Source organism: Lepidochelys kempii, chromosome 10, assembly GCF_965140265.1.
Source record: "Lepidochelys kempii isolate rLepKem1 chromosome 10, rLepKem1.hap2, whole genome shotgun sequence".
Taxonomy (NCBI): Eukaryota; Metazoa; Chordata; order Testudines; family Cheloniidae; genus Lepidochelys; species Lepidochelys kempii.
In genome coordinates, this window is record NC_133265.1 from 68946859 (window position 1) to 68962797 (window position 15939).

The 15939-nt window shown below is 42.6% G+C and overlaps 1 protein-coding gene across 9 annotated transcripts in view; it reads right to left on the minus strand.

The window, feature by feature from the left end:
• The window catches only part of LOC140895014 (cell surface hyaluronidase CEMIP2-like), an 84752-nt gene that overhangs the window by 10855 nt on the left and 57958 nt on the right, over positions 1-15939 (minus strand). For 6 of the 9 annotated variants that reach the window (XM_073304097.1, XM_073304094.1, XM_073304091.1 and 3 more), the window contains 5 exons: positions 15295-15477; positions 11360-11576; positions 8356-8457; positions 5225-5385; positions 3195-3304 (listed from right to left, as the gene is read on the minus strand). In XM_073304097.1, coding sequence (XP_073160198.1) covers positions 3195-3304; positions 5225-5385; positions 8356-8457; positions 11360-11576; positions 15295-15477 — 773 coding nt within the window. Of the gene's footprint in view, positions 1-3194; positions 3305-5224; positions 5386-8355; positions 8458-11359; positions 11577-15294; positions 15478-15939 lie in introns of those variants that run through there. The other 3 variants (XM_073304098.1, XM_073304092.1, XM_073304100.1) reach the window with 3 other exon arrangements.

Consider the following 15939-nt stretch of genomic DNA (forward strand, 5'->3'; position numbering starts at 1 on the left):
AAGTAGGGTAACAATGCCTGAGATAAGCCACACTGAAGCAGGATTTTGATTGCACTGTCCTCAGGAATTTCAATTAACTGTGACGGAGGTCCCAGGTTTGAGGTAGTGGGACTATTGTTCTGTTTGTTTTTAAATGCTGTTATTTTTTCATATCTGACTGGATGAAAATGGCTAGGGAATTTTGAATCCTTATTTTATTAGGTTAGATCAGTTTTCTTGGCTATGCCTAAACTGTTGTTCCCTGTGTTGACTTCCCATAGGACTGTGCTGCACAGTCATATGTGGCTTTTTATTTTAATAATAGATTACATTTGTATGATACCTTCTGTTGTAAATGATCTCAAGGCTATTTGCCAACTATGGGCTCAATCCTACTCATGCAACAGGACTATTAATGTAAACACTTTTCATGTGAGTAAGAGTTGCAGTTCCAGGCAACAAGGTCCCAATCCGGTTCCTACTAAGGTGAATGGCAGTTTTGACAGTGGCTTCTGTGCCATCAGGATCAAACCACGTACATTTAGAGGAAATGTTTCAACCCTCATTCCCATATAATCACCTCTGGAGTGGATTGTGCACTGTTAAAATAGGGACCAGACATCATCAGAGTTGTTGAGTCAAATTCTGCATACAACTGAAGCATCGGGGGAATTTTAATAGAATTACCCAGATTCAACTTTGTCATGGACATCTGGTCAAACACCCTGGTGCTTCTGAAAAGCCAGTTCTTTGGTTTCTTATTTCATCCAAAAGAGAGCAGCAGCACACTGTCGCCTAGCATCATGCTAAAGTATCAGTTCATTACTGGCTCAAAGAATGCTACCAACCAAACTACCAGCACCTTCTGCTTCCTGCAGCAACATGGATTTTCATTAAGATAGGGGTATTCTGTGTGAGGCATTTCCCACTTCTTTCTACACCAAAGTAGTGATGCCAAGAGCCATGGTGGAGGACAGAATCATGCATGTAAAGTATGCTGAATGCAGCTGATCAGGAAGGGTTTTTAGATCCTAAGAAGACTACAAAAAGTTTTCAACTTTCTTCAAAAATGTCTGTTTTCATCAAAACACTGAAAACATTTGGTTTCTGCCAAAGACTGATTTTTTCAGTGTTTCAATGGCTAAAAAATGAAAATTACTTTCTGCAAAGTCAAAAAAAGAAAAAAACCACCAACGAAAAACAGCACAGCTGCTCAGTAACTAAAATGAGCACAAAGGCAAACCTGCCCTCCTTGATCTGAAGTGTATGCTCTCCACTCATTTTCAGGAGTAATATGAATGAGCTAACATGGCCACTTAAACCAGGCAGAATAAGTTTAAAATATTTTTTTTCTGGATAAGTTACTTCACTGCTGTAAACAGATGCCAAAAGAAAGAAGCGTGACTGAAAATACAGCCAACTCCACTTCTGACCTCTGCTTAAGAGGTATCAAACTGAATCACAGATGGCTGGCTGATTTTCTTATCAACTAAAGGAATTACTCCACAAAAGTGGTACTTAGCCAACCTTCTATTTTCCAGCAGGATTACTGTATGGAAATATGGCACAGCCAGTACAGTGTGCACATGGCTGCTACATTCACACTAAACCTTTGACAAGAATTTCAGCTAAAAGCAACAAGAGACAGGAAATTCAAGATTAAGTCTGTTGGTCTGGGGCACTACAGCATAATCAAGTACCTCTGATGTTCTTGGAGCTATGCAGTTCCTCAGCACTCGGTAGTGCTGGTAGGTACTCTGTTTCAAATTCCGTCCTTAGGTGAGTACGTGCAACTCCCTTTGAAGGGAAATTGTATGCACTTGAGGGCAGAATTTGATCTGGAGGACGGAAGTGCAGATGTAAATCTGGATGTCCCTTCATTTGATTGTTCTGCTCCCATGGAAGTCAATGGGAGTTTTATCTGCAGCAGCAGCAGGGTCCGGCATTAGCGCACTTTAAGAAGTTCTGACCTTGCTATGTTTTCTCAGTCTGAAGACAGCGGGTGTTTCGCCCGCCTAAGGACCAATTAATGGTATTAGGATTGTGCCACAGTTTTGTATCACTACATTCCCTCCCTCTCTTGTTTTAAAATCAATAAAGATCTTTGTAAAGGAGCAAAAAGGAAACTGTAGATGGGCCTGATTAAACCACAGATGCCAATGGAAAAAAAAATCCATTGACTGCAGTGAGCTTTGGATGAGGTCCCATCCCGGGAGGGCAACAAACTCTGGACAACCAACCAAAAGGCACTTCACCTTCTTTGCAGAAGAAGTCAATCCACTGACTGGAAACTGAAGTGGTAATGAGGGTGGAATAGGTACCCCAGCAAAGACAGTGCTAGCAACCACCATTACAGGGAATGATGGACAAACCCCTACTCCAGATTGCAATCTAGTTCAACCAAAATTATCTCAAGTTTTTTGGTCTGGAAATAAGCCTGGAAAAAAAAAAAACTTTTGAGATCTGGGTTTCTTTATCTCCCAGTCGGGTTGCGACTACAGTGAGAAAAGCCCTTCTTATGGTATTTTGGAATGTCTGCTTCTAGTCTTGGAAAGTGCAGAGCTGCAAGCACACACTAAAACCAATGAGCTCATTTCAGTTTTGAGAAAAAGGTTCAGCTTCTTATTTTTATCTGAACTGAAGGGGCACTTTATTATAGATTAGTTGATCACTGTAAAATTTCTTGCTACTGCAAATGATCTTGCAGGAAAAATCAAGTATAAGTAAGGTCATCCAAAACTGGTGATTCTCCCCCCCTCCCCCATCATGATCCACATTTTGCTCTCATCTGAATTTCATTTCAGGGTATTTTTCTTTTTATTAAACTTAACTTCATGGCTGTTTTTCCTCTGGAAAATGTTTGAATTTTAATGTTGGAGTCTATCCTTTTTCCAGTGGAAATGAATCTGTTTCTGAACAAATGGGGCTTCTTTTTGTTTTGTTTTTTGGAGTGAAAAGCGGACAAAATGTGGCTATTTATTGGTGAGATGGGTTCAGTTTTAGATTTGTAACAAGGGTAAAAATTCCTCAAATTTCCGCCTAGCTCTGAGGCTCAAGCTTTTCAACAATTTTCCTGAGATCATATTGGTATCTTTTATAGCACAGTATGTATTTATAAACTCAGAAGGTGGTGCTTGCACATTTTTGCTAGACAAATGCACTTTCAGTTTTAGTCAAAAAAGGCATGGCAGTGTAATTCACATAAATATAGTCACCTTTTTTGTGGAAGACAATAGGCTTTGCAGAACCTAACCTTGTAAAAACAGACATTTCGGAGCTTCCCATCATTTCTGAACCGTCTTTAGAGCACACAAGAACAACTGAGCTGAAAAGAAGGACAATTATTATAGCACAATATTCTTGCTAAGTGTCTGTTGGATCTTTATGCCCCAATTCAGGAAAGCACTTAAGCATATACTTAAGTCCCATTGACTTCAATCTCACATAACAAGGCTTAAAAGTTAAGCATATGCTCCAACGCTTTCCTGAATCAAGGCTTTACCTTGTCAATGTCACCTTCATTTCATTCTGAGCCAAAACAAAGCAAAAATGATTGAAAAAGCATACCCTACATAGGGTGTTGATATTTATCCCCAGGAAAAAATTCACTTGAAATAAAATATAGTCCCAAACTCACACACATTCATACCACCTGCATACTGCATCTGATTCTCAGTCAAGCCAGAGGCTGGCTTCTAACCTCACAGATGCAATTCTGAGCCCACAATGAATTGCACCTGCAATGAATTATCGGCACAGTTGGTAGCATTCAAGTGACTGACTAACTGTTTGTGCCTGTGAAATATGAACCCAGACCATGCATGTATCTATGTGGGTATGTGTGCGTAGATTATTTCATATATTCACATATAGATATGATGGGGTATCCACCCCACACAAGCTCTGGAGTGGTTATGGTGGCTACCTGGGCCAATTAACTCCTCAGTTAATTGGAGGAGCAGCCTGGGAGCAAGGATTAATTAGATAAGGCTCAGCTTGATGGGAAAAAGAGGGCATTTATAAAGCCTAATAGCTGACAGCAGCAGTCTGCAGTTGCTCCCTGGGAAAAGAGAGATGTGAGGGGCTGGCAAACCCAGAAAAGGAGGGAAAGCCAGAAGAGGCTTAGGGAGAGGCAGTAAGGTCCAGGAGGGACCAGATCCTGGCTGCTGAGTAGAGGGTCCGAGTTGGAACCTACTGTTCTACTCCTGAGGGTGGATCAGGGTTCTCCTACCAGCCACTGGGGAAGTGGCTCAGAGCAGGCAGTGGAGAACAGACTGCCTTGGACAGTTTGCATGGGAAGACTTTGATATCCCAGAAGGGAGGACCATAGTGACCTGGCCAGAGGGCCAAGTCGCAAAGAGGAAGCTGGAGTGAGTGGGGCTGCAGGGTGAGAGAGAATGATGGTACAGAGACCTTTAGAGGAGGGCACAGCACCTGGAAAGAGCTAATCCCCCGAAGGACCAGGAGGTGGCACCCCTAGCAGTGAGTGGCTCCTGTGACAACACACATGGGATAGCTCAGCAGCGTTTGTATCCATGGTCATGAACTGCTCAGAAATGCCTTGGAGTGAAAGTCTGTTTTCTGGTTATTTGACCTGCCTTTACCAGCAGCCAAGAATTTTTCTATAAATCTCTGCTGTTCCATGTTTATGTGGTGACACAGAAAACCACAAGGAATGTGGAACAGACACAGAGATGGTCCAGCTCCTTGCTGAAGCACATCTAAGGTAACAGAGCCGGCAGGTCAATTAACTGGCTTGCCCAAGAAAAGTCCTGCGGGAGAGTCTGGCACACCTCTGATTCTTCTCCATCAAAAAAAGCAAACAGCCAGCCACCAGCAAGAATAAACAAACTCTCCCCCTTTTCAGCAATGGAAAAAAAAAAAAAATGAGTCATCCCCTGCCAGGAAATTGCTGCCGTTTCAGTTGGACACCAGAGTAAATGAATAAAACTGCAAATGTCATTGCAAAAGGCCTTATGTATCTCAGGGTGGAAAACAAACTGTTAACTTAAATGGAAGTGCCAGTTTTCCAGAAAATGTGTCTCCGTCTGCAGTCTGTGTAACCCTCTAAGAGAGCATAGTGGGTTTTTTTTTTAATTTTCTGGAGAAAATCTGATTTTTGGAAAAGCCTCAATTGGTCAGATTTCACCAGGCACAAGATCAGCTATGAAAAGTAGGTCGTTTTCCTCTTTGTCTATCACCCACATGTTGCTACATGAACTTAAAACTTTAACACCCTGCTTACCTCTCTTCTATAGATGTTTGAACATAATCAGTTATTGCACTGGCAGCATCTATAGCACTCACTGTGTCAAAGTGCCGCCTACTCACGACTGCTCCTGAACATGCGTCTAGCACCAAGAAGAATATCCCCTGGCTATTGAACAGGAAAATTTCATCATTTATCTGCAACCAAAATACAGGATAGGATTAGCTGAAACAGTCTGTGGACTAACAGGACCAGAGTTTAAAGCTGCCTATCTCCTGTGTTTTGTAATTCCCTTCTCACAGACAGGCGAGATCAAGCATTTATACTCCATAACACATTTATAATTAATATGTAAGAGGTACCAGCTCCTGAAGAGGTTTTTCATCACTGGAGATAATGAATAATAGTTTAACTTAAGTCTGGTGAGCTGTGTGCTATATGAAAATAGAGGTAGTCAGGGTCTGTGCCTCAAAGAGCCTCATTTCTAAATTAAAACAGTAGGAGTTGTGAAACACAATCCACTGGTGGTCATGTTTTCAGCCTACTTTTAATCAAGCCTCTGTTCACACAGGTGCATTTAAGGTCAGTTAGAGGTCTCAGTACCTGGCTTTAAAAAATGATTCTCTCTCTGGACAAATGCAATTTTTTCAGTGGAAATTTGATTACTAAGAAATTTGTCAAACTGAAGTATTTTGATTGGGAAATGCTGCCGCCAGGCCTCATGGGAGTTGTAGTTCAGGTATCTCATGCTCCCGTTCTCCTCAATTAAATTCAGAACTAAGACTACTCCATATCATGGCGTGGTACTGAAGCTCATGTAGTTCTCCATCAGGGAGCTGTATAAACTATGGGTAAGGCTAAGATTTCGTCATGGGTATTTTTAGTAAAAGTCACGGACAGGTTGCAGGCAATAAACAACAATCCATGGAGGCCTGTGACCTGTCTGACTTTCACTAAGACTACTCTGGGGGAATGCTGCCAGGGCTTGCAATTGCTCCAGCCCAACGGGCTGCTCCAGCCCCAGCTGCTGTTCTGGAGGCCCTGGGGCTGGTCGCCAGTCCGCTATTCTGGCGGCTGCTGTTGCAACAGCCTCAGGGCTGACACCTCCCGCAGAAGGTCACAGAATCTGTGACCTCAGTGACAGAATTGTAACCTTAACTATGGGTGACCTTCGGTACTAATACCTTATGGAATTAGATACCTAGGCACACTGATGAAATGGAAGCATTAACTCTAAATTTCTTTGCTCCTTCAATGTTATTCTTAAAGTCAGGTTTAAAAACAATACAGCAAGTGCCTGATAGCTTTTATTAGGATTTCTGCATAAGAGGCATAACGTGGCATGAGGTGACTCTAGTGCTCAGATGGTTCAAAACCTTCTGGATGCTTATCACCATTATAGGGTTGCCAGTTTTGGTTGGACGTATTCCCGGAGATTTAACAACATGACAATATTTAATTAAAGATTAATCTTTGGTCTGGAGTCTCCAGGAATTAATCCTGCAGGGTTGGCAACCCTAATCACCAATGAGTTCAAATCTCATGCTTCTGATGTGTGCTCTCCAGGGAATACAGGCCCAAGGTGGATGCGCCTGGATATACATTGGCCAAAACCCAGCACAAAGACTGCTAGGGCTGCTTTTCCCTGCAACAGGATATTCAAAGTTAAGAGCACAGAGAGATTTCAGGGGTAGAAGGAGGAGGGAGTTCCAACAGGAAAAAAGAATTGGGAAAGGGCCACTGCAGGGTCACAGAATAAAAGGAAAGGCAAGGATAACACAGGGTCAAGGGTAGGAATTAATTGTGGGTCATGGAATGGTGGAGAGAAGCTGTTTAGGATGCTAATATGAACTGGGACTCTTCTGACACAAATCACAGATGAATGTGTCAGCTTCCTAGACCTGGGAGAGTTCATTTTGCCAAATTTGGAAACAGCAGGTTATAAATTAAGAACCACACTTGAGGGTTGAGTTTTGTTTGGTAAAACAAGAGTTCTGGACTGTTGCATAGCTTGTTCTTTTGGGTGTTTTCCCCCAATTCTCTAGGCCTTTAGAGAAGCAGGGCAAACAGGAATCCGTACTGTTTGCACAGCACTGCTTTCCATATACACGTTTTCACAATTAAATTTCCTTTGAAAAGTAATGGTTTGAATTAAAGCTTTGGAAAACTCTAAAGTTTTACGAAATGCCATTGGCTTCTCCCATCATCTCTAAGTAGGTCTGTGTGGGAACACCTGATACATACATACGTGCATTTTACAGTTCAGTACAGCTGGTGATGCAGCCTCAGTTAACTCATCCTTGCTTTTTTGGGGCAGGGGGACAGAGGAACCAATGCAGCGGACAATAAATCCCAGCTACTTTGAATCCATAAGAATGCCACACTGCCTGAGCTGGCATTCATTAGCAGTAACAGCATCTCAAATGCACAGGTACACTCTGACAGTACATACGCAAGCATACTGTCTAATGAGGAAAACTTTACAGCTATGCAGTCATATCTGTACATCTTTCAATCCCCAGAGTACTAAATAGAGCTGGGCATAATAGTTATACAATAATAATTTTGGGTCATAATGGAAAATTAAATTTTGAAAAATTTCTAGTAAAAAGTGAATTCAGTCTGGGTCAATTTTATTTTCATTTTCAATCATTTTAAAATGTTTAAAAATAAATTCAAAGTTAATTTTTAAATTTCAAGCTACATCAAAAGATTTCAGTTAAGAAATGTCAAAACATTTCCAATTAAACAATTCAGCAAAAACATGATTTTGTTAAGTGAATCTGCATTTAAAAAACAACCACTGAAAATGTGTGAAAATTTGCCCAGCTCTAAATGGTAATCTGCTTTATATTAGCTACAAAAGAGTGACCTGGGTTTTTGTTTTTACTTTCTCAAAAACAGAATGGTGGATTTTAATCCAATAAAAGTCTTCTTTATTAAGGCCCCCCAATACTGGTCCTATTACAGTCAGAACTCCCACTGATTTTATTTAGAGCCAAATGCTAGTCCCCATAATTATAAATAAGAGAAACAATGCATATGAATCTTCTAGTCTAGCTTCCCATTTCTATTGCTTTCACGGTCTTAAAGATTTTGCAGTAACTTTTACAGGAAAGGGAGTTTCCCTATTTAAATCACTAATTCAAGTCTGGTAGAAAGCATACCTTAATGAAAGCTGACTTCAAGTGACTCTGTATGTCAGCTCTACTGGGAGACTGGATCTGGATTCTTACATATTTGATTGAGGGTTTACTAGTGATAGCAACCTGTAATTATATGAAGGGAAGAAGCTTGGGGTGGGGGGGAAAAATAGCTCACAAACAATTGTTCATTAACAAAAAAAATTGTATCAACTGCCCATTCCATCCCCCACGCACCCCTGGAAAGCTATCCTACAAATACTCCAAAGTGTATATTTTTGCAGGTTATGAACCTTAATCACAAACAATGTAAAGCTCATTAAACATAATGACATAACAATGGCCATACTGGGTCAGACCAAAGGTCCATCCAGCCCAGTATCCTGTCTGCCTACAGCGGCCAATGCCCGGTGTCCTAGAGGGAGTGAACCTAACAAGTGATTTCTCTCCTGCCATCCATCTCCACTCTCTGACAAACAGAGGCTAGGGACACCATTCCTTACCCATCCTGGCTAATAGCCATTAATGGACTTAACCTGCATGAATTTATCCATTTAGCTAGATAAGAAGAGATTAGGATAAAAATGATAAGAGTTACTCAAAATCAATCTAAATTGAGAGCAAATACCTCCAAATACAGGATTGTCAGTGCCTAGATACCATGGTTATACTTGCCTAAACTCCAGTTCTTTCTTACCCTCTCATCCTCCTGTATGGAAACTTGGTGCAGAATAAGAATGCATTTAGAAAACTGATCATTTGTTGCTGAAGGATATGCAAAGGGGAGTGGACTGATTCAATAATCTAACCCTCCGCTGTTTTATTTGTTTTTCATTCTGATTCATCTCTTATGTCCAGCACCATATGTGTCTGACTTTTATTGACAAGAGGCCTGATTCCACCATTCTCATACCTATTAATTAGTGCAATTCTGTAAGCAGCCCCACTGATTTCAATGGCACTCATTGCAGAGTAAGCATAAGAGCACATGCTTAATTTTACTTATGTGAGTAAAAGGTACTAAAACTGAATGGAAAAATGGGACAATTTTCAAACATTTTGAATGCCAATGGGGGGGGGGGGGGGCAACTCTGGTAAAAGGAAGGGCAAAAAACAACTCAATCACTATTGTAAAAATGTCATCCTTTGTTAATTTTCAGTGTTGATAATGTCATTACCTTTGAATTTTGCAAATTCTAGATCCATTTAAAAAGATAAGCACATGCATAGGTGTTTGCAGGGTCATGGTATGAGGAACTACTTAGTGTGAACCTAAAGATGCCACAGAAAGTAGAATTGAGTTACTGTACATTTTTTGGCTACACTATTAAATGTTTAAGTAAGGCATAGCCATCCAGATTGCATCTTATGTTTAGATCACATATTGAGCCTCTGAATGTTTCATTAGAAACAGTCAGTTCTACAGGTACCATTCACGAACGGAAGAGGTTTTTCCAGGAATCAGATCACGTAACAATGATTAGCCAACATGGTGATTAGTGTCCTGGAATTACCACCTTCTGGAAGGGATATTTCCAAAAGATCTAGAAAACCACAATGTCCTCTGATCTGCGTGGAGTGCCCCTGCATTAATTAATTCAGGGAAGTCCTACGGACTGTTATACAGGCGATCAGACTAGATTGTGACAATGGGCCCTTCTGGCTTCATAATCTATGAACTGGTCTGCTTGGCTGATTCTGAAATTAATTGCATTGTATTTTTGAATCAGGATACTTGATTCATGTATACTAGAATCATATACTTCTCTTGGGCAATAGTCATTTTTCAAAAGACTTTCATCACATTAGCTAATAACTGACTACATGACATTGTCTTCATCTTAGTGTTAAGGATGCACATGCCTTGTTTGTGCATTATAGACTAGATTCTGCTCTCAGTTACACTAGTGTGAATCTGGGATGACTTCACAGGATGTACAGTGGTGTAAATCCAAAGTAAGTGAGATCAGAATTTGCATGGCTATTAATTTATTTAAAATACAGATAGACTATGATCATCATGCCTCAGCTTGAAGAACAGCAAAAATATATATTGTACATTTAAATTCAAAGCTAAAATACAACTCAACAATCCCAGTGACAACTTGAGTTGCTACAAATATATGCTTCAGCTTCCAGTTAACGGACCTCAAAGAAGTTGTCTGTCTCTGCAGCATACTATAAAATGCTGTAGAAAACCAGACCCTCATACTATGCTATCCTACCTTCTGGTCATGTTCAGGAGCAGAGGGAATTGCCTAAGGGCCTTCCGCATACCTTGTGTAAATTACCTTCTTATAAAGATGCTGTAATGGTGCAGACTCACCCCTGCAGCGCCTCCTGCTGGTAGTCATTGGGAATTAGCTCCTCCAGCTACCAGAGCATCCTCTGCAGGCCAGTGATGTGCCTTACCGCCGGCCCCCGTGTCCCTTCCAGGGCCCAGTGCCCCTTTCTCTGGGGTGCTGCCTCCTTGGCAGTACCCCCACCTCTCAGGTTCTGGGTCTCCCCACCCAGGGGAACCCCCACCCTCTAACCCCACCTTGCCTCAGTCTGGGCTACTGCCAGACCCAACTTAGCCCCTTGTATCCGGGGCAGACTGTAGTATATACATCACTCATCGCAGGCAAGGGGGTTTTGGACCTGCTGCCTCTGCCTACCCATGGGCTGCCCCTCTGCAACCCTGCACCTATTCAGCCTGAGGCTTTCCAGGTCGGAGCTCCCAGCTCCTCTGGCCTTTCCTCAGCCCTGCTCTAATCTAGGTGTCCTGCTCAGCACCTTGCAGCCAAGCCCTTCTCCCTCTATTGGCAGAGAGAGACTGAGGGGCCAGCTGGGCCGGATTGAGCCACAGCTGCAGCTGCTCCCTTAATCAGCCTGGCTTTTTCCCCACAGCCCTGCCCTCTCCCAGGACTAGCCTCATCCTTGTCAGGGTCAGGGCCAGGGCCAGAGCAGGTAACTACCCTGCTACAGATGCTTACATTCTACAGAGGAAGTTCTGATTAGCATTGCAAAGTAGTAGTCAGTTCTGTACCTGTGGGGCCCCACACTGGCTGCAAGGCACAGTCAGTCGCTGAGACATTGAGTGCTGTGTAGCTGGTCTCCTGTTCTCCAAAAAAGGGTTAAGGGCACAACTCCAGGAATCCTTCGAGGACATACGTGTGACGATTTTAATGCGTTCACAGCCTCGCTGAGAGCAATAACTGTGCCCTCTTCGAGCTTCATGAGCTTGGAGGACGACAAATAGGTACCTAACAAATGAGACCATTACAAAACGAATGAAAGGATCAGAGCTACCCGGGGAGCCATCAGAGGAGTATCTGGCAAGAGACAGGATCTGTACTGCATGAAACTCCCCCTTGTAATGTTTTTCTGAGGAAAGTTACTTCAGCAACACCTTCATCCTCTTTAGTAACCCATAATACAGCACACACTATGGACAAACCAGCAAGTCAGGTTTTGCCTGGTCCCAGGGTGCTGGAACAGTTTGTTTAGTGGGGGCGCCGAGAGCCATTGAACCAAACTGTAAACCCTGCATATAATGGAAACCACTTCAAGCCAGGGGAGTGCAGTAGCACCGTAAGCACCCCTAGTTCCAGCACCTATGCCTGGTTCTGCACGAGGGTGCAAACAGCTCCTCGTCATGGGGACTTGGTGTGGAGGCCTGGAACAACTGCTGTCCTTATACTTGTGTAGAATTTGTACTCCAAGTGCATTACCACCAGACTGCCTAGAGGGAGCCAGCCACCACCCTTCCAAAGGGCTACCGGAGCTGGGCTGCATCTGGCCAGAGAATGGAGTAGCAGCCATGCTCTCGCTATAGTCCTGGAGGTATTGTGCCTGGCAGAGGACTCCAGCAGCTCCCACTGGGGCTCTCTGCCTGTGCATTGCCTCATACCAGACCATCCCTTCCAGGCAAAATTCATCTCAAAGTGGGCAGAAACAACACTTGGAGCAGCCACTGTACCAATTCTCTGACCCTTAGGCTCATTTTTCTAGCAGTTCTAAGTATGTTTTCCACTTTGTCTATTCTGTAGTTTAGGCTGGATTAAAATGACAAACAGCTCAGCTACAGTATCAGGAAAATACCTAAGCTTTATTGAAAAGGGTTCATTTTAATACTCCTTCTAGGCAAATGAAAACAAATAAGTACACTTGGTTCATCTCCAGAGATCTAGCACACATGGCTGAAAAGAGAAGGGGGAGCATCCCACAGATTATGAAATAAAAGCTAATAAAGCCTCCAAAAACTCAATGTCTATTTTCAGTCAGTCTAAAAAAAGCAAAGCTTCGCTAAATAAAAAACAAACAGCCCTATAGTTCCAGAACCAAGTCAGGTCAGGGCCCATCAATCTGCGTGTTCAAAGTTGAAAAGAACAGCAGGCAGCTCATGGCTGTCCCCTGAACACCCTCATGAGTAACTATTTTAGCATGCACTTCCCTGGTAAATAAACTGTTTGCATCATTTGGGTAACATGTTGTACAGATTGAAAGGGAGAACAAATGAGCAAATAATTATTTCACAGTTCCTATCATGAGAACACATTTATAGCATTGCTGAGTCCCACATGGCACAATATACACTCCAGGATTTGACTGGTTACATACAGTGTTTGAATGAATGACTATTTTCTGCTTTTATTTTAAAATCTGACATGTCTGACCTGACTTCAGTGTTCGTTGCATTGGTAGGTTAGGCACAATGGGCGATGCGTATGGCACACATTGTACCTTTTTTGCAAATATTTTAGCAGAACACTAAGCTGTGGTTTCTCTATTTTTCTTTAATGGAAGGTATTTAGGTCTTATTAATATTACTACTATGCATTATTTGTATGACAGTAGAACCCACAGGTCTTGAAAATCGCAGCCCCATTGTGCTGGTCATTATACCTGCACAGTAAGAGAGAGGTCTTGCCCGAAAGAGCTTACAATCTAAATAGACAAGACAAAGGATTATTTTCCCCATTTAATAGAGGGGCAACTGCATCAGAGCATAAATGACTTGTCCAAAGTCACACAGGAAGTCAGTGGCAGAGCTGGGCTTAGAATCTAGATCATCTGAGTCCCCCATCCAGTGTCTTAAGCACAAGACATGTCTATCCCAAGGATATTAGTTTAGCGGCTCGGAAGAGTTTCAGCAAAGTGGAGAAGGGTAAGGGAGGTTATAACATTTGGACTTGTGGAGATCCTGCATTTCCCTGTGATTCTTAATGCTGTTTCTGTTCACTGTTTTGTTTTTAATTCACTTTTTTTTTTGTTTTTGTTTCCCACAAGCACTGCTCTGCAAAATTCAATACTGGGGGCCTAATTCTGCTCTCACACATCTGTGAAACCTCTCACATACCTGTGAAACCCCACTGCCAGCCATGGGAGCCACACAGTTATAAACAGATGGGAGGATTTGGGCTCAGGAACACATTTCGACTGCCCCTAGATTTTCTTTTGAAAAAGATACCTGAGGGGCAACTCTGCCTCTTCTTTAAGGCTTGCCTCACACTATCAAAATGTGAGAATTATCCAGGGCTTCCCCTTTTTAACCAGCTCAGGCACACAGACTGTGAAAGGTAGTTCTAAGTCTCTCAGACACACTGCACTGGAATCACCACCCTATGATGGTCACCCACTCCAGATAGTCAGTTTGTTGAGGTGTGATGGCTTTTAATATGTATATCAACACAGTGACCACCACTCTAGTGATGTGGACACCAGTGTGGGGGATGTAGTCCACAGCATTTTCAAGGAGTCTGAAGCTTAGGGGAGAAAGAAGCAACTTTCTCAATGGGGGGGGGGGGGAAATCATTGAGCAGTAGAATTTCAGCACAATTTTTGTGTTCATGTTTTCCCTTTAATTTTGCTTTCATGAATGACAGTTCAAGGTCTCCCAGCCTGTCACAAAGATGCTCTTAATAACCCTGCATTTTATATACCTTTAATACAGACAATGGGCCAAACTGTGCTCTCTCTGACACAAGTGTAAATCTGGAACAACTCTTGACTTCCAAGAGGTTATTCCAAATTTACACCAGAGCATAGCTTGACCCCCAGTTTTAAATTTTCTTTTGGAAGAAGCACAAAAGGTTTGCAGAGTGAAGATGGAACAGGTATGGTGTCAGGCAGAGATATATACACTACTAGTGTCTGTCTTGTATCAGTCTGAGTAACCATTTAAAAATCACAATGATAATATTTATGTTTTGAGATCACTTGACTGTCAATTCCAGCAAAAGGCTAAAATATATTGCTTCTGCAGATAGCACCACAATAAATACAACTTGCAGACCTGGGCATTGGAGGTCAGATAAAATAAGACACCCACACACACCCTGAAACTTTGCCCAAAAGTCTAATCAAGATTAACTAGTTTAGAAGTTTGTAAATGCTTGGTTATCTTCTCTCCTTAATTTATATTTTCTGCACCCAGAATTCCCTTTTCCAACTGGAAGTGGGAGAGCCAAAATAGCACAAGACAGACTGTGCTGGCAGGATATAAGCTCAGAGAATGCAGATAAGCTTGTAAAATTTCTGGCTTGGGATTTGGTTCTTATTGGAATCAATGCCAAATTTTGAGAATCAAACGGCAGTAACTTAGTGCTGCCAAGTTCCGCCCAGAAGCTTGAGGAAGTTTTTTTGGAGGGTGATGGATGGCTGACAGGACTGATGCCATTCCCCCCCCCCCCGCCCCCATTTCAGTTTCCTACTCTTATTAACGATCCAACTTCCCGCTTCCTCACCCTAGTGATGCCCAGCTGCTCATCACCAATACATTCTTTACTCTCAGAAACATGATTGAAAGACATTAGAGTGAGGAGCCAAGCACTGAACACAGAGGGAGCAGGCCGCAATGGGAGATAAGGGAAGGCAGATGAGGGAGCAGGGTCCCTAATGTGGGATGCTCTTTCCTTAAGATGGCTGTCCTGGCAAGTCTTGGGGCCTGTGGTTAGGAGTCAGTTATACAGTCCCACTCACCCCAATGCACTGTCAAAGTAGAAGAGCCGCTCGCCTGTCCTGTTGAGCACGCTTGGCCAGGAAGGGGCTGCTAGGTAGTGTTTTACACTGTGCACTCTCCCCGTCTGCCGCTGGTAGACGTCTGCCACAATGGTGAAAACCGCCTCCTTGGGATAACATAATGCAACGTGCAGCCAGTCTCCTCTGTTGGCAAAATGGTACAAGGGAGAGGGGAAAGAAATAAAATATATGCTTGTAAGTGTTCAAGGACTTGAAAAGAAATGAGAAAAGGTCTCCTGCTGCAAGCCCGATATTCAAGGGGTAGAAAGTGTCTTTGTTTTCAACACCCCCTCCCCTTTTGAAAAAGCCCAGCCAAACTAACTTGTGCATTCACTTTGTTTGGAAGCAACTGCTTCTTTTCACTATGGGCCCAAGCCGAAGATCGCTATCTCCACAGGAAAGACTCCCATTGACTTCACTGGACTTTGAATTGGTCTCCAGAACTGCTTAAAAAATTTTTTTTTTTGCTCTCATCATCCAACATGGCCTGGAGACAGCAATTCTCCAAGGCTTTATTGGAGAACAGAATTTCTTTTCATGATGTCCAATTTCATCTCCTGAAGGGCCATTAGGCTTGGTTTTGTTCATCTAGCAGGAGGAGCCGGT